Source organism: Diceros bicornis, chromosome 4 (assembly GCF_020826845.1).
Source record: "Diceros bicornis minor isolate mBicDic1 chromosome 4, mDicBic1.mat.cur, whole genome shotgun sequence".
Taxonomy (NCBI): Eukaryota; Metazoa; Chordata; class Mammalia; order Perissodactyla; family Rhinocerotidae; genus Diceros; species Diceros bicornis.
In genome coordinates this window covers 99,083,114-99,098,963 of record NC_080743.1, presented here as the reverse complement: position 1 = coordinate 99,098,963, position 15,850 = coordinate 99,083,114, and the positions used below count along the sequence as shown (strand labels likewise).

The following is a 15,850-nucleotide window of genomic DNA, read 5'->3' as shown; positions in this document are numbered from 1 at the left end:
AAGATTAATTCAGTCCTCAAGGGGGATCCATGTGGCATCTGCATTACATATCTATGATAATAATATTAATAGAGCACATTTATTGAGCAATATGCTAAGTGCTTTGTATATGTATTATCTCATTTGATTCTGTTCTCATAACAACTGGGACAGGTAAGGATTATTAATGCCTCTACAGGGTTTGTTCCTGTTACAATTAAGTTCAATTTTTTTACTCCATTCTTAAACTAAATAATAACTGTAGGACAGCATACAGTTCCCTGAACCAGACAAGAAAGGAAGCTAAAGGAATCAAAAAGAAATCAACGAAAAAGGAAACCCAGGTGCAGAGTCTGGCGGCCTGACTCCTAAGCCTGTGCTGTTGGCCACTATATGTTCTCAGTCCCTCCCCTCCTTCTTCCCCTCCCCCATCCATCCATCCATCCATCCATCCATCCATCCTTCCATCTTTCTGACTATATCTATATCCACTTATAGACGTAATTCCTCTTTAGGTGGGAGGTTGGATTAGATAACCTAAAAGTTTCCTTCCAGCTCTCAGGTTCTATTTTACCTTAGACTATATTGTGATTATTTTTGGCAGGATGTTGATCTTCCTAATGAAGTTGCTTGGACTTGTTGAAACATACATTTCAGGGCTGGCATGGATCTAGGAGACAGTCCAGTTAAGTCCTCCATTTTATGAGTGAGATAAAGTGACTCACTGAAGCTCACATGGTCCAGAGCTTTGCCAGGATACCATCCTGCTTCAGATTATTTTGAACTTTGGATACATGGCAAGTGGTAAATAAGGATAATGATCCAAGTAGGCAATGAGCAAGAGGGAACGAGGGCCTAGAATTGGAACATCACCCGTTTTTACCTCACTTGTATGCTACGTCAGTGATGACGATCACGACAGTGGTGGTGATGGTGATGATGGCGATGACTCCTACAATTCATAAGGCCCTTATATCAGAAGGGATTTGGAGAGGTCATCCACTATACCTTCCTGCCTCCTGCTAACTAATGCCTGATTCATTCCTGAAAGATGCCTACCCTACTTTTAAAAAATGCTCCAGGAATCTTAATACCTCTTCTAGCCCCATCTCTTTCTGATTTTAGCCCAAGTTCCTTCCTGTTATATAAGTTTACTCTTTTCTTCCATTTTAAAATAAATATGTATACAATTACATTTAGTTCCCCAAACTACACAGCAAAAGGAAGTTAAAGGAAGCAAAAAGAAGCAAATTGTACGGTCATGGGTAGCAAGAGACTGATAAAAGGGGAGCTGGGTTTGGGAACGGAGACACTGGTTCAGCCTTCACTGAGACACAAACACCATATTCACGCTGATCTCTTTCTTTTCAAATTCCAGGAGTCATGGTGTGGGTGAAGTTGAGTCACCTGGAGGGTGTGCCAAAGCCTAGTTGTTACTTTGCACTTTCATTTGCAGCAAGATCCCTCCCCTGTCCTCTCAGAGCTGAATTGGGTGAGCTCTTGGCTTCCAACTCTTTCTACATTTGCTCCCTTTGAGAAGGAAGGAACAAGACCCAGAAGACAATACTATCATTTATTGAGTATCTACACTGTGTCAAGCACTGAGCTTTACATATTTATATCACTCATTTATCCCCAGATCTTGAAAGGATGGTCTTATCTCCATTATACAGATGAGAACTCTGAGGTTCAGAAAGTTCGAGTTCCAGGTTCCCTGATTGTAAGTGATCGAGTTCGAACTAAGCCCAGATCTGTTATGCTCCATAGTTACTCCCGTGAAGGAAAGGAGCTTGGGAGCATTTTAGCTGCATTCCTCCCTAGATTCTGACTGAGATGGACAGGATTTCTCCTGCTCATCCCCCTGGTCCCCACCTCCTCTAATCTATGAGCCTACAGCTTCATATTCTGACAGTACGATCCTTTTCTTCCTACATGTACGATCATGGATCAAGGGTTGGAGTGGTTCATCTCACATGCTTACACACATTGTAGGCTCTTAAATCTTCACCTCCAGCTCTAACTCATAACATCACAAAGGGCCTGCTCTCTGTTCTTTCACTTGCCCTGCCTTCCATGGAATAAACATCAACTTTTGCACACCTGCCCACCCCCAGGTTACAAGGTGGTCTCTGCTGGACCACACTTCCCACTATGTAAGGAGGCACCTGAGAGGTGCCTGGGCCCATCCCCTGGCCTCTGCGTAGGCTAGCAGGGGGGCCTGCCCCACCGCGTTGGAGTGCAGAACTCCCAGGTAGCACATGAGTGGTGATTCAGAGGAGCAGCTGCCAACACATCTGAGAGCACAGACCCACTGTGCTAGTCTGAGCAGAGGCCAGGCGCATGGTTTGCTCCCAGCAGCAGTGAGACTGCAGCAGGTAAAGCAGAGATACAAGGCCACGTGGAGGGAGAATTGCTACTTGGCATTTTAAAATAAAATGAATGGCTTTTACAAACTTCCACCCAAAATCCTTCAAAAAGGGGTGAGAACAACCCTGACCCCACTCTCATCTTCCACCTGATCAGTCTAAGCTGAATGAAGAGCAATTCTATATGGATACGAGAGGACAGATAAAGTTCAGGATGGGGATGTCCTCACTAGGTCCCCTTACCCCTCTTCAAAATGGGGATAACTGGGTTTGGATTTATTATCCGATTCTTGAATCCCAAAGACCATCCTTAGAGAAAAACATGCTCTTTGAAGGGTGAGGACATGGGGAAGCATGGTATCTTTAAGTAACAAGGGAAGAGAGCCTCTCAAATTAGGAGAATTGGAGAAATGGGCATGCCACTAGGATGAGGATGCAGAGCAGGAGGGCAGGCTGGATGTAACTGTTTTGTCTCAGAGAAAAGTGAAATTTACGCCATGTTGGTCGGCCTTGTGTTGATGCCAGGGCCCCAGACCCCTACCAAGTCTTACTACAGCTAGCCCCAAGTTTCCTTCTTTATCAGGGCAATTAATAAAAAATCAAGTGATTGTTCCTCATGTTGTGTCTTGAAACATACATATGAAGTTCAACCAAATACAGTGTGTCGAATCAGTCCTCCAGGAGGGGGCCTTCCGTCTTCTGGGGAGTCTGTGATAAGATGTGGCTTGGCCCATTGTAGGAGTCCCTGTCAGCTGTGACAGAGCATGTCTTCTCCCAGGGCCAGGAATAAGGCCCCAGGCATTCGGGGTGCGTGTGAGAGTGTGCATAGAAACTGTCACACCCACACCCCACATACCATATCAGGGTGGAGCCATTTGTTGTCCTTACCTTAACCATCTCATCATTTTCTGAAAGACTGAGCTTTGACGGTGCTGGGTCCCTAAGACCACAGCCCAGAAATGCTCAGCAGACCTAAAGGGCACCTTGCCAACAATGGTTCCTTTTATCTGCCCCTCACATCTGGGGATCTTGGACTCCAACCAGGTCACAGGCATGAATCACATTTATTTCCTAAGGGGACGCAGGGGTCATGTATAGCCATGTCTGATCTCCAAGCTTGTACTCACAAGCCCACACCACCTACCTATATTACCCTCTTCTGGCATTTTCTCAAGTTGCATAACTTGATCAGGGAATTTGGGGTTAATAATGAGTTACTATATTACTACTTTTCAAAGATAAAATTAAAAAAACCACAACACTAAACATGATCCTGAACAACATTTAATCTCTGATATTTCAGAAGACACTTTAGGATCTCGAAGGGCCTTAAGGCTGAGCCTTTGATAGTGACTATGATCCTTAGGGTGCTGTGTGGACATGCAAAAGTGTGGCTTGAGGGGAGGCAGTGTGCAGCACAGAATGGGAACCAGGAGCCCCAGCTTTGTTACTATACAGCAGAGTGACCACAACGAGTCACTTCCCATCCCCAGTCGGATAGGGTTGGATAGGAGCGTCTCTAAGGTCCCTCCCAACTCTGATATTCTATGAATAACTAGCAGAGAATGCATTATGTTGATGTCTCATAGGCATTGAGGAAATTAAAAAAACTTGCAGTAGTGTGGACATGGCCTGAAACAGTCCTTTGGTATTTATAAAGCCTCAGGTTTGGCCTCCCATCTCAGCGTTGGCCCAGCCCTGGGGTCAGTCCTGTGCAGACTGAGATAGGGAGCCGGAAGAACAGGAATATAAGAGTCAGGGACCACCACACGGTGTATTATTGAATTTATCAAGCCCACGGACAAGGACCCTCCCCAGTGGAGGTGTGCCGTTTGGTCCCTTATCCCGCCTTCTCAGACCAACAAGAGCTCTTCTGCTCTCAGTCAACCTAGAGTTTTAGTTATAGGAAAGTGTCCTATCCTTGGGACTGGGGACAGTGAGAAGACAGTGGGGGAGAGATAACAAACCAACTCCTCTTGGCCCCAGGCCCTGTCCACAAGGCCAGAACTGAGAGAGAGATCCACTATGGGCCAGTCTCCATCCATTGCAGGTGTCCTGGGAGACCCACATTTCATGTGATTCTGCATTTGCCTAATGTCTCCGACACACCCATTGTCTCATTTGACCTTTTCTCTCAGGCTTAGTCACTGCTCTCCACTCAGTTCTGGCTAGGCTGAACTCGGCAAGGCTGAACTCGGCAAGGCTGAACTCGGCACAATGTAAGAAAATCTCCAACAAGAGCAGAACTCTGAGCAATGACTCCTTGTGTCATATAAATAGCTTTGGTGACAGATACAGCCTATAGTACACACACACACACACACACACACACACACACACACCCTCTTGTGGAAATCATCTTCAGGATGATTCATGCAGGCACTCACTGGCACAACCACTCTAAATATAAATGTATGCTTGGACTCAAATCTCTCCCTCCCCTTCACCTCAGAGAGAAGAGAGCATCGGAGAAAAGCCTACCCCTACCCAAGCCCTGAGTTGTGAGGTGGGAAAGGCTCCCGAGTGGAGCCCTGAGTCTCTTCTTGTGTGAGGGGGGCAGAGGAGGTGGCGATGGTGGTGCTGGAGCCAGTGCCTACTCCTTCAACAGTCCCAGCTTCTTCAGAGCCTCCCTTCTATGTTCATCAGCGATGCCTTTTGGGGAGATCTTGACACTGACACAGGGGGGTCGAGGCAGCTTGTCACGGCTCTGTCCTTGGTAGGACAGGCCTTTGGAGCTCTGCTTCTGCTCCAGGTCGGCCAACTTTCCCACCTGGATAACTGCAAAGTCCTTCCCCGTGCCCAAGGAGGCAGGGCGGGGCCGGGAATTACGTAAGACATTGGGCGAGATCTTGTCCAGGAAGGAGCCTTTTCCCAGAGAGGTGCTAGTTTGGGGGCTGGGATCTTTGTTGGCCGAGAGGTAACTGCTCAGCCCCACGCCTGAACGCTCCAGAGTGTTGGACTTGAAGTTCATCTGTCTCAGGCCAGGGATGTTGCTTTCCTGGAGAGTCAGCCCTGAGTCTGGCTTTGGCTGAATTAGGGGACTATTTACCCTTGGGGCCTTAGGGATAGGAACTGGCACGGATTTGGCAGCTGGAACCTTCCCTGGAGTGGGTTCCTGGGCAGGAATCAAAACCTTGCCTGAAGAAGATCCCTGAGCTAGAGCCGGAGCTGGAGCTGGAGCCTTCACTGGAGAAAGTCCTTGAGTTGGAGCAGGAGCTGGAGCCTTTCCTGCAGCCAGCACAGCTGCAGAGACCTGAGCTGGAACTGGAGCTGGGACAGGGGGCAGCGCGCGAGTCTCCTTGGGTCTGATGGAGCTGGTGGGCTTACTTAAGTGCGGGCTGGGCTCATCTTGGTCCTGGGGTAGCCCCAGCTTTTCCAGCGCCTCTCTGCGGGCTTTCCTCTGCTCCTGCAGTGAAGAGGAGACCAGGTTGGACTCTCCAGGGGCAGCCTCAGAGTGGCGGGACAGCCAGTTCTGGGGATCACTGTGGAAACTGCTTCGGCTGCTCTTCAGAACAATATTAGGTGGCAGCTTCCGGGGCTTAGGGGCTGTGAGGGGAGCCAGTTGGGCATTTGGATCCCCTCCTGATGGGATGGGAGCATTTTCAACTCTCATATTCTGAGACAACTTAGCAGGAGGAGGCTGAGGTTGTCCTGGTCCCATCATTGAGCCTTTCTCATTGGCTTTTTGGGACATGGCCTCTGAAGAAGTCTCCTTTCTCTCCTGGGGGCTGAGTGACGTGTGGAGCTGGGGCGTGTGGCTCTGCTCCCCTGGCCCTTTGGGCAAGCTGTCGTCCCCACACTGCTTGGGCTGGGTGTCCCGGAAAGCCTCCGGTGGGGGGATGAGCGCTGGGTCCAGATCAACGGCAGCCTCCCGGGGGCCGGCCAGAGCCCGGCGAGGCTCACTGCTTCGGCTGACCTGCTCTTTCTCAGGCTCTGGGACAAGTCCCTCAGATTCCCCTGGGATGTGGCTATTAGTCTGGGTGGTTCTTCTCCTGAGGTTCTGGTTCCTGCCAATGTGGATATTTCTGGGGAGGCTGTAGGAGCCAGACCTGAGGCCCAGGCCTCGCGGCTCAGGTGGATAGGGTGAGCCGGACTGAGTTACTCTCCTTGGCTGTGGTCCTTGCTGAATGGTCGTCTCCTCTGAATGTCCTGTGAAGGTCCAGGAGAACAGGCAAAGAAGAGTGGACAGAAGTGAGAACTTTGCTGCTGAGGGGAAAGCAAATACTTCTGAAATCTCCAATTAGCAACGGATGGGTTTTGGTTTTGGTGTTCCTTTGCTCTTAAAGGGGCAGTACTCTTGTCTGGATATCTTTTAGACTAACAGATCAATACTAGCAGATTCCCTTCAACCAAAGATTAATTTTTCACGATGTTTGGGGAAAGGGCAGGATCACTCCATGTCCTTGCCTCAGGCTCTTCCTAACCCTCTACAGATGCACCAAGGTTGGGGAGAGATTCAGGACAGTCCCTCTAGCTATCCTGGGGCTCCCAGGCAACTGAGGCCAACAGAAGCATTGAATGTGAACAGTGTGAACGGGTGATTTGCTCTTGATTTGACCAGGCATCCGCCTTCTTCCACCTTCACTTTCTGTAAGCACCTGGGTGATTCTGTAATGGCTACAGCTGTCCCCGCACTAGAAAGTGACATGGGCTCTTTCTTTCCAGTCAGCTAGGCAGGTGCATCAGGCCCACTGGGCCAAGGAATCAGTCTCGGGCAGCAGCGAAGCCCCAGGTCCCCATTTACTGCTCTATCTCCAGGGAGGGTCTAACACCTCATCAGTAAATATTTACTAAATGAATGAATAAATCATTGCAGTCCTGATACCAGTGGGATTGTCCTCAGGAGTAAAGTGCCCTCCTCACCCTGGGACTCGTTGCCACTCTTATGTGCCATTCTGTTCCCCTTCTACTGATCCTCAACACCACTGGCTCTCCACAATCTCTCACAAGGGCACCACTTGAGGAGCCCTTCCCTTTTCTTATCTTCTGCAGCCTCATCCTCTGGGTAATCCAGATTAGCTCTCTAGACTGACTCAGTCTCTCCAGAGCCATCCACCCACCCCTCCCTGATTCTCTCCCCCACCTCTTTGGTCATATCTCTTTAGAATTTCTCCACCAGAGACGGGAGCTGGTCAAACCCCTTTCCCTCCTAGGCCCCTGATACTTCATAGAAAGACATAGGAAGCTGGCTTGTCAGCAGTCCCTCCTTCCCTCCAGGGACAAGGCTCTATCCTAGCCAGGAGAGTGGAGAGGAGTGCGGTTGTCCCGTGTTCTGCTTGTGACCCTTAGAGCAGAGGGCAAACAAGGTGAGAAGTGGCCAGCAGGATGTACTGACTTTCTGGATTTCACTGGAGGTGCTACTCCAGACAGTCTCTCTTACCCTGGGGAGCAGCCTGGGTTATGGACAGTGCTCGGGGACCTCGAGGAGCTGTACCTTGCTCAGACTCGTCAGTGAACAGTCCACTGTCAGCCTCAGTGTCCAATGAGCCTATGGTCTCCTCCAGGAAGAGCAGACACTCCTTCTCTTCAGCAGACAGGAAGTCGTAGCTGCTGTCACTCTGGAATGAGGAGAAGAAGGAGAGGAAGAGAGAGCTGTGAGAGGGAGCTCCGCAGAAACTGCAGAAACTGGCGGGGCCTGAGAACCACCCTGCATTGGGGAAGGAATGCTGAAGAGCTGGAAATCTTCCCACAATGCTACCCTGCAAACTTGCTGGAGTTGCTTCCTGAAACTGCAGGCACCAGGGAGGGCAGAGACGGTCAGGCTGTTGTCCAACTAGCACCCATTTCTGGTAGCCAGGCAGGCGGATGGCAAGGGGCCTTTCTTTTGCTCAGCCCTGGGTGGAATGCTTAGGTGCACAGATCAGAAGCAGTTCCAGGTTCTAATTCCTATACTTCTGTGTGACCTATGTCAAGTATTTTAATTTGTGTGTCTCTGATTTAGCTCTAAGTTATATGGGCAACATAATGATTTGACCTTAAACTAGAATGGTATTGCTTTTAACTTTTCAAAGTACTTCTGTATATTTGATCCAGCATGTCAAGGACAGTATGAGGACAAACAGGAAATACAGCCAGCTACTGGCTGCCAGGTCAATGAGAACAGTGGCATGACCAGCCACAGATAAATTCACTAAATAATTTATACTTGACTTTGAAATGCATTCCATACACGATTTTTTCCCTTGTGTATTTACTTTCCTGATGGCATTTGGATCTGGCTAACATTCAAATAAGTGTGCACTTCTTGAGCAAATATTAACTTAAGGGTGGGGAGGTGGAACAACTTGATCGATATGGGAGAGGGGGAAGCAATCTGGTATTAAATATTAAGTAGATATTAAAGTAAATAATTTTCAATATGAGAAAGCACATAGGAATATTGGGGAGAAAATGCTATGGCCATTTCAGATGGTTACTGCCCATGTTCTACAAGGCCAGGAAGATCCATGGAATAGTCGCTCTCCAAAGTTAAAGGTCGAAGGGAAAACCAAAAGGGCAAATGGGAATATAAGAAATTTGGCCTGAGTCCCTTCCTGGCATCTCCACCCCTCTTTCCAATATTTGAGTCTCTTCAGAGTTGTATATTCTCTAGACTCAATCAGATGGCCAGGAAAGATTTTGAGACAGTTTAAAAATATCCTGAGGGGAAGGGAGGCTGTGGTTGGAATATCCCTTCCAGTTCCCCTGGCTCCTTAAAGAGCTATCTGTCAGTTGACTGACTGAGGCCAACATGTCAAGGGAAGCCCCAAATATAGCCCGTGGAAGCCCTGAAGCCCACACCAGGACTTTCTTGAACAAAATCTTCTTTACTGACCATTTCCTCCTAAAATAGCTTGCCAAATAAGCCAACTCTGAGTTTCTCCTTTGCAGATGCTTCACTTTGAAAACCTTTAATCCCTGTCATGCTCTGTGTCCAATGGTATGTAACTACTCATATTAGCCTCAGTCTAACAGAAACAGAAAGATGTCTCTGTGGCCCCATCACCTAGGGTCAGAAAGAAATTATATACAGACTGTCTGCACTTTGGATTTTGTGTGCGTGTGTACGCTGCTTTTTCTACTCAAATTTTACATATAAAAACTCATTGACTGTATTAAACATCCTTGACATGCAGTAGAGATCCTTACAATCCTGAAATTTTCAAATACCTCTACAGGATATAAAGCAGTAAAGTATAAATTCTCAAGGGTTATTATGCATGTGACGAGTACCAATAACAAAGGAATGCTTACAGACATGGGGCAGATTTACTCCTTCACACCAGCCTTACAACAATCGAGATTTAAACTCACGCCCAGAAAAATTACAGTTGATTACATGCCACTCACAAATGTTAAACACAGTGACTTTGGAAGGTTCTCAATCTCTGCTCATAGATAGGCTATTTGTTTTCTACATAGAGGCATGTGCTAAGTGCTTTATATGCATCTTATTTACTCCCCCCAAGAACCCTATGAATTCAGTGTTAATACTATCCCCTTTTTAAAACTGAGGAGACTGAAGCTTAGAGAAATTAAGTAATTTGCCCAAGGTCATACAGCTTATAAGTAGAGAACCCAGATCTGTTTGGCTCCAGAACCCAGGCTCTTACTCCCTTCTCTTTGTTCTTTGTAAAAGGCTGAAGTAATGCTGCTCATTGCAGAGAACTTCAGGAATCAGTGTGCTACAAGGATCTATCTTCTAGTTTCCACCAGGACCTCAGATCATTGGTCTGCTCTCTCACCTCAACTCAACCCCGCAACTTAATGAAAACTAGGAAGAAGTCTTATTTGTCCTATTGCTCTCTGGGGTTGTCCCACCCTATTCTCTATAGAACTAGGGGTGACTCAGAGGCAGAAAACACCAATTGGTATGATTCACCCCCTGACAAGGAAGATAAAAGAAAGAGAAAGAGCAGTGAGCAAGGACAGTGGTGGGCAGGGCAGGGCAGGTATGCAGAAAGCGGGCCAGGTGCAGGACAGAGATTACGTACAGATCCAGAGCGGGTGGAGGTGATGCTCATCATGCTGTCGCAGCTGCTGACACGGGTCACAGGTTCCGAGCCAGGCCCTGCTGGCCAGAGCTCCCTCTCGGGCATTGCCCGAAGCAAGGTGCAGGGACGGCGAAAGGAGCTCCCAGAGGGGAAGCGAAGGGAAGTGAAGAATGTCCCAAGCCGGGCCTGAAAAGAGAAGAATCAAAGCCACGTGTAAGCCCAGCCGAGGCTCTGGCAAGGCTCTGCCCAGGCCCTGGAGCAGCATGGCGGCAGGGACACCAAGCAAGCAGAGAGCTGGAAGGGGCCTTGAACAGCCATTACCCAAATCCCCCAGCTTGCATGGAAGGACAATAAGCTGGCTCACATACATGCAGAAGGATGGACTTAGGTGGTGGAGAAGTAGTTTAGTCAGAAAGGAGATTCTATCACTTCTTTTAGTCACTTTTTTCCCTCTGAACCAGAGAGCTTAACTTGCATTCTCATTACTATAAATATTACAGGGGTTAATGGCTTGGGTTCTGGAGGTAATTGAGTCTGGGTTCAAATCACAGTTCAGCCATTTACAGTTATGTGACTTGAGGCAAATTACTCTTTAAGTCTGTTTTCCCTCATTAAATAGGGTTAACGTAAGGATTAAATGTTTGTTAGCACAGTTTAGTTGGTAGTAAATACTCAAACACTTAATGAACAAGTGAATAACTACTACTGTTCTTGCACTAAGAAAAAGACAAGATCTATTTAGGATTAAAATAAATTGAAGTAAGGGAAACAAGAGCTTAGAAAAGGAGGGTTTGGGTTAAATGGGAAACTATAGGCTTGAGAGAAGGGACAGGGCCCTTAATAGTACCTACTTCATAGGGCTGTTGTGAAGCCCTATGATGAAATACTCCATGTAAAACACTTTTTGCAGTGCATGGCCCAGTAACCATTAGCTGCTATCACAGTCAACATCATCACAACCACCACCACCACAGCCACCATCATCACCCTAGTCTAGGAGACACATGCATGGCACCCGCAGTGGTTGACACAAACCCAATTTCCCTCTTGTGTATCATGCCCCTCTGATGTCGCACTTATAATGAGGTTCCCTGATCTGTGTCAAATGAACAAGAGAAATGTCCTATGTGGCTTCCTCCCCACTCCACCTCATAGGGGAAAAAAAGTTGCAAGTTCATTGTGCCATTGGTAATATCAAAGGAAGGCAGTGTCATCTTCTTTCTGAAAATCCCAAGGATTTTCATATGTCTGTTTGTGGGAAACACTCCACCAGAGTTGGAAAGGCCAGAGATGACTCTCCTATGTTAAGATGAAATTCTAGAAGAATTAAGATTAAAAGACAGTTCCAAGGCCAAATAAAGAGTTGGGGGAGAGCTAGAATTAGAATATAGTTTGTCTGATTCTGAATCAGTATTTTCCCCACAACATCATGCTATGTTTCCTGCTCTCCCAATACTAGGTAAAATGTCCTAGAAAAATGTGTTCTATTTGAGATCTTGGGACTTGGTGTTTGGATTCCAGCGCAGGTTGGCCCTTTGACCTCTGCCAATAATTGCTTCCAGCACCAAAGTCAGGTTTGAGCTATGCTGGGTGAGTCAGCCTGCCAAATCTGTAGAACTGACAAGCACAAGGCCTCATGGAGCTCCTCTTCTGCTTGGCAGGAAGCCCTCAAGTGGGACAGGTAGGGAGGGGCAGGACAATGGGGAAGGAAGGGGGAAGATCCCTAATGAGCCAGACACATGTAGTTCATAAGGGTTCAGAGCCTCTCAGGAGATAGAGAGGGAACCAGAGGTGACAAAGACACCAAAGAAGCCTAATGATACATCAACATCAGGTAAGATAGCTCTTAGAGTTCCTTCATGAGGTTAGTTCCCCAATACTCAGAACCTCAAAGAAACAGAAACATGAGAAGTCATGCAGATGAAGTTCAGTCACCTCAGCTATCCACTCCATTAATGACTGTCTAGGTTCGGAAAATACTAACTCATTCCTAACGTTATGTAGGGTTGAGGCCATTACAGCAAAGGGGATCCATGTCCATAAGTCTAGGCATATAGAAGGCATGTAAAAAATGCTGGATGAATACACCTGTCTTCTGTTCTAATGTCCATTGAGTCGAGCTGTTGGAAGGCTTATTTTTTTGGCTTCTACCCTATTACTGTAAGCTATTTCTTAAACATTTCATTTCCCAGAGAATACATATGGACTCAATGGAATTTGGCAATGCTTTCAGTCCAACTAACATTTATGAGCACCTGATAGGTACAGGGTGTGCAAAACTTTATAAGATGAAGGCATTGTCTCCAAGAAGTAAATGTAAATCCAAGGGTCTAGTTTTTGGCTCCAGTTTTCTTATTTGTAAAATCAGGGCAGTAAATATTAAAATTGACTCATTGTAATTAATGTAATATTCTCTGTGAATGGGTGAACAGATGTTGCCTCTTCCTTTCAGAAAATTACTACCCTTGCTCTTCCAAGTACACTTCAGACTTTACAGCGGTTTACTGGCTTCTCCTTCCCCCCAGGGCAGCCTACCACACTCTCATTTTGGAACCAGGATGGCCTAAAGCAGCTGGAAGAGACAGAAGCAATATGAATAGCACTGCTTCAAAAAACAGCATCGTATAGCTTACAAAGTGCCTTCAGATATGCTAATTAGATCTTCAAAATAACCTGATAACTTAGGCAGGATGTGACATTTTCTTCATTTGACAGATGATAAAACTGGGGATCTTTCCACTTCCCCTTCCTAAGGGAAGTAGGCAATGACCTAAAACTGTATCTACAAGGCAGCCTGTGGATCCCCGCTCCTCAGAGGGCATCTCAGGGACTGTCCAGAAGCAAGAGGGTCATGTACCTAAAGAAGGGTCATCGGCCACCCTTGACTAAACACTAAAAGCCCTAAGATCACCCTTCTTCTTCTACCTCATACCTTAAACCCTGGAAATTATCTGGTTCAGCTTTATGTTTCCAGGCCAGCTTTTTGCTCCAACAACACATACTGTTAGAGTAAATAAACGACATCAAATGCCATTGAAGATCCCATCATCAGGTGCTACCTAATCACTGCAGAGATAAATCTGAACCTGAAACCAAAGCTGACTGAGCCCTAAGGTACTTGTACCTCATCTCCACACCTTGTCTTCTGACCCAAAGAATCTGAACTGTAAGAAAGTCTTCTCTTCTTCCCACCCTTCCACTCTCCCTCACCACTTGGCCTGACGTGGATGCTGCATTTCCTTCCACCAACTTTACAACCTTGAAACTTGGAGGCTATTTCAGGGAAGCCATCGAAACCTGCGGTATTTCTACCTGATAAGAAGCCTGAGAAACAAGCAAAACACTCAAGATGACAGTTTGGTATCTTTTAACCCTTGACCTCTTTGGGGGATTTGAGGGAAGGAGGGAATGGGTTAAGAAATATGCACAGCCTATAGTCAGGGCCACCCATGCAAAGGCACATTAAATATTAACTACTCCACTGAAACCAGCCAAGACTTGGAGGAGAGTAAATAAACAGCATGTGGAGTTCTGGCATCTGGAGAGGGTGGGGTGGGGAGAGGGCTCCAGTCCCATTCCAGTTTGGCTTCTCTGTACCTTCTAAACAGACCCAAGGCCCCCTTGTCACCCTCCGCCCATGATCCCACCCCCATATCCTCCAAGAGCTCAGCCCCTCTCTCCAGTAGTCAAAGAGGTTTCCTATTGCTCTTAGACTGGATATCTCTGCTTTTTGCTGACTACCCAGAAATGTGCCTTAGGAGAACATCCTAAGAAAAACGTCAGGGAGACGAAAAGTTGCACTGTGTGTGTATCCCTCTCCGTGAGCACATGAGCAAGTCTCTCGGTGTGTTTAGGCAATGTTACAATCTCCTTTTTCACCAGTGGGTTTGAGGGAAAGGGTGGCTGAAATATCCTCTGCACAGAGAGATTTGTTCGACACTGCAAGTTATCACCATCGACGGTAGCCCTCAGTCAGTGAGTTTGGTGGGCTGTTCTGTGGTGTGGGCTAAGCTAACACCTAATGCTCCAGTTGCCAGGACTGGAAATCCAATATATTCACTTAGGGCTTATGTGCACCAGGCCCAGGGAGCCTGGCACTGGGGTCTTCCCACTTCCCTCTCTCTTGCAGCAGAAGGAAAAGAGGCAAAGTGAGGGAGCAGAACGCTAACCCACCAAGATGGATAACGGAGAGCTGACTTGCTACTCTGACCTGACTTCCACATCCAGCTTCTGTGTACAGGGAAACCTGCCACACAGACTGCTACTGGGAACCTGAAGGAAAAAAGGCAAAACCACTACGGGTCTTGTTGTCCTCTCTGGACTCTGCCACACTGGTTTGGCCTGAGCCCCACTTGGAACTCCCACCAGACTCCACATGCCACTGTGAAATATTAACACAGATGAGGCCCTGGCAGAGCCGAGTAGATTTTTGTTTGCCAGTCTCTGTGTCTATTAACAGGTAAAGTCGGAAAATTAATTGAGTTGAACCCAAATAAACTCCGCTTTGCAACCAGATTATCCATGGGTTTTCTAAGGATGAGCTGGTAGCCTGAGTTGGAGTTTTCCCCATGTAACCAAATCTCATACCACCTTATAAACGACCTAGTACAGCTCACACCTTACACAGCTGTCCACTGAGAGCTCCATTATCATACTACCGTTATGGAACACACACACTGCACCCTTTATTCAAATAAAGATAGACATTGAGTTTATAAAGCCATGGGAGAATTTCCTGTTAGAAATGCAATGGAAGACCAAAGCACTCTTCTCCCCTGGGTAACGCCCTGTTTTGACTCCCTCTACTCCAACTATTCTCTTCCAAAATTGCAACTCAATTTCAATTGCTCAGAGATGGAAGTTTCCAAAACAGACCTATTTTCTTTTCTTATTGTCTGCATTATATGCTTATCCAACCTAAACAGGCAGATGAAAAAAAAAAAGCGTTCCAGCTCTGGTCTCCACAAAAACACTTCAATCTCAAGAAGCTACCAACCTGCTCTGATCCCAGGCTGGACTCAGAGAGTTGAGGAACAGAGAGAAAAGCCCCTAGCTGGGGCTTACAAGCCTCCCCACAACCCTGCAGCTGCCACTTCCCACAAAGCCCCCGTCTTGCTGCAGAATAAGCAATAGTTGGTTAGTGATTAACTCACCTTCACTGGGTGGGGGCTGAAGAGAGAAAAGGAATACCCTTATATTTCAAAGGGCAGAGACAGAGACAGAGCTGCTTCCCCTGCCGCCTACTGTTTCCTCCTTTTGACCTCCTCCTGACTTACCTGGACAGGTAAGTGCTTCATCTGTGCTGCCACTGCCTCTCAGCCAATCATGGCCTTCCCTCCCTGCTTCTCATTCCAGCTGTTTCTCCAGGGAGGGTGTGGGAGGGGAATGGGCAGGGCGGTGCTCCTCTCAGCCAATCATCTCTTGCCCTCCCCTTCCTCTGCTTAGAGCCAATAAAGAGCCCTTAAAAAAATAAAAAAGGAGGGCTGGGAGGAGGAGGGACAGGTTTGGGCTGAGACTGAAAGAAGAGAGTTG

The 15,850-nt window shown here is 47.1% G+C and overlaps 1 protein-coding gene across 1 annotated transcript; it reads right to left on the bottom strand.

Annotated features, from left to right (window-relative positions):
* Positions 1–1,528: 1,528 nt before the first annotated feature.
* Positions 1,529–15,550, bottom strand: C4H1orf116 (chromosome 4 C1orf116 homolog). The gene is made up of 5 exons (XM_058540170.1): positions 15,472–15,550; positions 10,319–10,504; positions 7,726–7,903; positions 4,540–6,494; positions 1,529–4,509 (listed from the first exon to the last, which is right to left on the bottom strand). Exons 2-4 carry the CDS (start codon positions 10,421–10,423, stop codon positions 4,939–4,941), a joined length of 1,839 nt encoding a protein of 612 aa, XP_058396153.1. The 5' UTR covers positions 10,424–10,504; positions 15,472–15,550; the 3' UTR covers positions 1,529–4,509; positions 4,540–4,938.
* Positions 15,551–15,850: the final 300 nt, after the last annotated feature.

Coding starts and splice junctions, on each gene's coding strand:
- C4H1orf116 (XM_058540170.1), bottom strand. CDS start 10,423: ATGCCCGAGAGGGAGCTCTGGCCAGCAGGGCCTGGCTCGGAACCTGTG. Junction 7,904..10,318: donor CCTCCACCCGCTCTGGATCT/GTACGTAATCTC, acceptor TCCTCATTCCAG/AGTGACAGCAGCTACGACTT. Junction 6,495..7,725: donor AACCCAGGCTGCTCCCCAGG/GTAAGAGAGACT, acceptor GGACCTTCACAG/GACATTCAGAGGAGACGACC.